This window comes from Aplysia californica, unplaced genomic scaffold, assembly GCF_000002075.1.
Source record: "Aplysia californica isolate F4 #8 unplaced genomic scaffold, AplCal3.0 scaffold01364, whole genome shotgun sequence".
Lineage (NCBI taxonomy): Eukaryota > Metazoa > Mollusca > Gastropoda > Aplysiida > Aplysiidae > Aplysia > Aplysia californica.
In genome coordinates, this window is record NW_004798634.1 from 21,655 (window position 1) to 28,120 (window position 6,466).

At 41.7% G+C, this 6,466-nt stretch overlaps 1 protein-coding gene across 1 annotated transcript; it reads right to left on the bottom strand.

Annotated features, from left to right (window-relative positions):
- Positions 1 to 3,054: 3,054 nt before the first annotated feature.
- LOC101860068 lies at positions 3,055 to 6,155 on the bottom strand. Its single transcript, XM_005112694.1, has 2 exons — positions 5,064 to 6,155; positions 3,055 to 3,120 (listed from the first exon to the last, which is right to left on the bottom strand). Exons 1-2 carry the CDS (start codon positions 6,153 to 6,155, stop codon positions 3,055 to 3,057), a joined length of 1,158 nt encoding a protein of 385 aa, XP_005112751.1.
- Between the last annotated feature and the right edge of the window lie 311 nt (positions 6,156 to 6,466).

Genomic DNA, 6,466 nt, shown 5'->3' on the forward strand with positions numbered 1-6,466 from the left:
GTGTGTGTGTGTGTGTGTGTGTGTGTGTGTGTGTGTGTGTGTGTGTGTGTGCGTGCGTGTATACACAGGGCAGGAGCACACACTAGAGGCGGCAGCTGTGCTTAGACTCCGTAAAATGAATCAACAGGCGGTCCTTATGGAAGCCCTGTCAGCGATGAACTACGAACTTCGCTGAGTGTCTGCTTAAAATTGTCCATAATACACAGTATGATTGTTTATATAGATTAAAGTGTATTTGAAGAGGAGAACACAGATGTTCTGCAATTGTAGAATGTTTAGGGTTGCTTACCCCTCCCTTTCCCAAAAACAAAACAAAACAACAGCAAGAATGACAAAGACAACAGAAACAAAAACAAATATGCATAACATGTTTTAATGACTACCGTAGTGTACACAGTCTACAGTAACAAATATTCAAAGCTAGCAGCGAATAGAACATTATAATATGACTTCCCAGACTGTACACTTCGTACTATCAAAAGCTGGCCCACGATATATTTATCGGCGTCCAAAAGAAACTTGAAGATGTATTTACCCACCCAATCAACGTGTTAAAGCGTTGCTCCATCCACCCATGCAGCATCTGAGTTATCTGACACATTATTTTTCATTTAGAACTGCAGTTGAACGAGATTTGATCACTCAAAATTCAACCTAAAAAAATCATGTGTTGGTAAAATTGTGTTCGCGCTTCTAATAAGGTGTCATTGGTGGAATGGACATGCATTGCAAAGATATCAAATATATGATAGACAAAAATATATAAAATGAATGAAGTTTTATTTTTTTTTTTTTTCATTTTTTGGCTTTTGTTGTTGTTGCTTTTGTTGTTTGTTTTTATTTTTGAGGGGGGGTTGTCGGCTGTAAACGTAATTTTATGAGTATTACGGTAGGTTGAAACAGACTGGAAAACAGAGAAGTCACAAATACGACGCAAAACTTGGACTTGACATTACATGTGCTCATTAATATTTTGAATAGTAGACGTTAGTTTTGTGAAGAGCACGAACCCTTTGGGCATGAAATGTGCTAAATTTTGTACATAGTTATCTGTCATTACATCTCAGATGTCACTGAGAGTTGCAAAACAAAGAGTCTGAACTGAGAGCGAAGTCGCGTAACTTCAGCTGCGGTTTCATGGGGTTCCAAATAAGATCTGTAGGATTCATGTCGGGAATATAATTTGCTGATGATCATCCGTCGTTGGTGTGATTTGCTTTTCCAAGAATTGCCTAAAGTGTTTACTCTTTGAGAAGGTGCTTTGTCATGCATAAAGATGTCTACTGTAATGACACCATGACGAATATAAGGATACGACGTGAAGTTCCAGCACTTGCGCAATGTAGTCCACGAAATGAAGCCTCTCGTTGATCTTCACGAGTGGGGTCTTCTTTGTTCCATCCAGGCCACCCCATTCTTTGGCAGTTACATGGTCTCTGTTCCTTAATGACAGTTGTTTATGGCCAAATTCTAAATGCTCTACACAAAACAAAAGGCTCGTACACAAATGAAAAGTATTGAATACATTTAACATTACACCCACGTTATGCGTGGTATTTTATGATTGCTCTGTTTTTCCATCTGTCTGAAAACATCATTAAAAAACATTGTTCATAGCAGACACAATAATATTCTCCATTCGTTCGATATACAATACATGTCCATTCCGCCAATGTTAATGCACTCAGATACACGCATAAACAGACGTTTACCATTCTTTGATTTCACACAATTTTGAATGATTTTTAAAAGTTCAATTTTGAGTGACCATTTCTAGGGCGAGTCCTGCTGTATACCAAGAAATTGATGTGTCAGATTATGCAGAATTATTTAGCTTTAAATTGGTATGCTGCATGAGTTATGGAGCACGGCTTTAACACGACGATTGGGTGAATACATTTCCAAGTGTCTTTTGGACGCCAGTGGAGATAGAAAGATAGATAGATAGATAGATAGATAGATAGATAGATAGATAGATAGATAGATAGATAGGTAGATAGATAGATAGATAGATAGATAGATTGATAGATAGATAGATAGATAGATAGATAGATGGATAGATAGATAGATAGATAGATGGATAGATAGATAGATGGATAGATAGATAGATAGATAGATAGATAGATAGGTGTTTTACTTACATCAACAGTCTAGAAAATTTAGGAGGCAGGCTTCGATTTTGCCTGTCAGGGCCAACCCAGACTGCTACAACATCCTGGCTGAAGACAGAGATACTTGATAAGAATCCTCCCTTCATGGGAATCGATCTCGCGTCGGTTGCTCGCTATAGCAAACCACCTTACTGTTACACCACAGACTTTGGTGCCACTTTCGGCTTGGAGACGGTTACTCATTATACTCAAGAATCATTATTTAAAGTTCAAATGTAGTTTCAATGATATTAAAACAAAACATATTTATAATAACATGTGAATGGTTAAAACTACAAGACTGGCAGTTAAATGAAAGGAGATGATTAGTGTTTTATGTGTTTGCTCCATAGCTGCAGCAGCAATTTTGGAATCTTGTTTTATCCAGACTTATTACAATTAAATCATGCCGCTGTTACACCTTATCTTTCAACTTCGTTCCTTGATGTTGCTAGCATGCTGTGTTTAGGTCAGGTAGGAAACAAAAATCAGTTAGCATTTTCAGTGCATAGTCACTACCTGTCATTTCTATTTAAAGTTAAGACTTCTAAAAGTGGCTCCATAATTATAGTTTCAATTATTTTAATATTATATGGTGCTTGCTAGAGAGTGAATGGATACAATTATTGTGAACAGATACGCCTTTTGTCAAATTCGTATATCTATCAAAGTTACTTTGTCAACTCTTCTCAGACAAAGTGTTTGTTATGTAAATCAATAACAGAAAAGTAAGAACAATTGGAATGACTGTCCCTTAGCCAGTTCATTGATCTCGTAAATATAATAAATAAACTCGCCCAAAAAAGTCAAGGAACAGGTTGTGTTTTCACCTGTTAAATTCAAACTTCAATATCTCACAAATCCGTTAAGATCAGTCAACCAAACTTGGCACACGCATTGACGACTAGACACAGTTAGCCCCTACGGCAAATTTGCAAGCACCAGCATCATGGCAACGGCGCAAGGCATTCTGAAACACAGCCGAAAAGCATGAAAAATGGGCTACATTTCTTTGACTCAGCAACATTGGCATAGGGACTGTTAGCTAAGAGCTAAGACTAAGCTTGGCTCGTGCTAAACAGATGTCTTAGCTGTGAATATTGCTGACTTACAACCCTTTAGAAGCCAGCGATTTTCAGCCATGTTTCATTACAACACGATGGTCCAACAACGTTCGCTGCCTGACGTCGACAGAGGATGAGCCATTGCCTGGCTCCAAGATGGCTCCACGCTCCCAGTGTTGCACATCGACTTGGGATGTCTCCATCAGTCATATAGAGGCTGCAAGAACGATGACGAGTGACCGGAAGGGTCCAGGATAGGCCTCGACCAGGGCCGCCCCGTTTGACCAACGACAGCATCGACCGGTTCATCGTCAAACAGGCCGTGACGTCACGAACCACAACTGTAAACGGCATCAGGGACCAACTACAGGTGACAGCCAATGTCCACGAGAGCGAGGAGACGGTAAGGAACCGTATCCGTAGAGCCAGGTTAGCTTCTCGTGTCCCTGCCAGGCGCCCAAGGCACATGCTACCCCACAAGCAGCTCGCCCGGAGTGGCCTGCTCTCCATTCACAGTGGACACAATGTCAGTGGGACCAGGTAGTCTTCTCGGACGAATCCAGATTCAACCTGGTGCACCCAGACAGGCGAGCCCACATCTGGAGGCGCCGAGGAGAGCGGTTCCAACATGAGTGCATCCAGCAGGTGGCGCCCTACAGTGGAGGGTCCGTTCTGGTGTAGGGAGGCTTCTTAGCTCACCATATACAGGGCAATTTGGCCGCAGCAAGGTACAGGGGGGGGGAAATCCTGTGTCGCCTTGCTGTTCCTCTCCTGCAGCAGATTGGACCCCAGGCTGTACTGCAGAACGACAACGCCACGCCACATCGTGCACGCATCGTGGGGGACTTCCTGCAGCAGCGAGCTGTCACCGGCATGGACTGACCAGCTTGTAGTCCGGATTTGAACCCAATAGAGAACGATGGATAAGGGACAACAACCCTCCTGCACAAAACCTTCAACAACTCTTGGGCTACCTCGTATGGGAGTGCAGAACTTACCCCAACAAGTTCTCGGAAAGCATGTCCTGTCCATGCATCAACGCTGTGCCGAGTGTTTGATCAAACGGAGAGGCTACATCCACTATTGACAATGTTCATGAAGAACTATGGCTGTTCAGACTTTTGAAATCCGACCAGTGTGACTTAAACTCATTTTACATGAACTTCTCGTTGTTGTTGAAATCTGAAATTGTGCACATTTAATTTAGAGAGTTGAAAGCATCTTTGGTGAAAAAATGAATAAATTCGATGAAACTGTTCTTCAATTATCTTTCTTTGAATGTTTGTTCCTTGACTTTTTTGTGCGAGTTTACAATGACATGTTGAATAAAAATCTTATAGCTAGTTCACTGCTAGTAAATAAAAACACATCTGTAACAAAAATATATCTTAGCTTGTTCATTGCTTTATGCCTGTGCAAGCAATTCGGGGACTTCCTTCGTACTTCTTTCAAGATGTATTACTCAACAACATGTGCATTGAAAACCATTCTTTGAAAGCGAATAAACTGACTTTGATTCTCTCTTTGAGCATTGATAACATGACAATGCTCGCATTGTTCATTCGTCTTGACCGTCACAACAGTACCGCTTCACTTCAGTAAACAGCTGCGGAAATGTGCCTCTCTTTCCGGTTGGATTTCTGCCCCTCTTTCCGGGTGGATTTCTGTCTTTTCATGTGGGGGAAAGTTTTGGGGGGACTCAGACAATAGAGATAATGTTAAAAGCGAGTGCAATAGCATTGTTCTACATTTTTATAATTATTATATTGCAAGATCCCCAACGCAGAAGCTAACCACTCATGATTTACCCAGTTGCCGTTTTGCAACAACAACAAGCGAACATGTCTACGAAGGTAGCTCGGAAGTTCGAGCTCATTCGATAAAAAATGAACAAGTTTATAGAGGCATTGATGAAGTCGAGAACGAAGATGCAGTTCGCTGTACTCATGAAGAGATTATGGTATCGACCCAACACATAATATTCAGGCTCAGCAAGTTGGGCGATACCAAATATAATGCGAGGGAAAAGATTGACGATGTAGACAATGATAATTGCCATAAGCATTTTCGCTATCTGCTTGTCTTTCCCGGACAATTTGCTCTTCGAATCCGTTTGGGCGTCCTTCACGTTCTGTGCGCTGGTGCGGAAAGTCGAAGACCTCCTAAGTCCATGAACCGTCAAAACCGAGCAGATGACGACAATGACAAAGCTAAAGAGAGGCAAGATGATGGCAATAGCTTTGTAATACGCCATGATCATTCGCCCGTGTTGTTTGTAGAAATCGTTGAAGGTGTACTCGGCTATTGTTGTGTTGTACACCGGATTGTATATCCACACGATCTTATACAGGAAAAACACAATAGCGTACGCACCAAACACAGCAATAGAAATAATGAGGACTGCGGCTAAAGTAACTTTAGGGCCGAGCAGAAACTTTACTTTGAGGGGTATCATCACGCAAAGACATCGCTCGAACGCTATGTACGCGGCAAGCGCGTAGGAAACATATCCTGCGAATATTGGCAGGTATCCCAAGCTGGGCAATGTCATGTGATGCCAGGACTGACCAAAAGCCGGGGAAAACCAGCTAATGGGACCATACATCCGGTTAATCACAGCACCAATACACTTGGTTAAGTCCCAAAACGCTACGGTTGCCATGGAGATGTTGACACTGTCTCTAAGGCCTTGTTTGATGAAAACAGCCAGAGTCAGGCTGTTAGTCACGACGCCAAGCAAAGCAATGACCATACAGAGCCACAAATCCACATACGTTTCGAAGTAAAAGTACACTGCGTCGCTGACGACGCCCGAATGTACCTTGATCTTTCGCGGCACTGCTGTTGTTACCTGAAGTCCTAAAGTCTTCTCCGACAGAATCGTTGAGAAGGCTGTGGTGTCCTCAACAGAAACATTAGAAATAGTAGCTGTTGTGTTCATCGTGTATGTATAATTTTCTTGCATTCTGCTCTACGACAGGGACAATTTCTTGCAGTCCTCGGAGGTGAAATTAAACGTTTGTCTTTCCCTTTGGTTATCTGTAAATAAAGGGAAATGAATATGAAACACAATGAAAATGTATCCCTTTCAACGATTGTTCATCAAAGAAAAATATATTTTGTCAATTTTCCCTACAGCTTCTATGCTTTAACAGAAGGCTCTCCACATTGAGAGGAAAAGACATGACTGGTTTCTTTCACAGAAAGAAATACTGTACAGATTATCCGGAAAAAGTAAAGTTTCGACCCCCT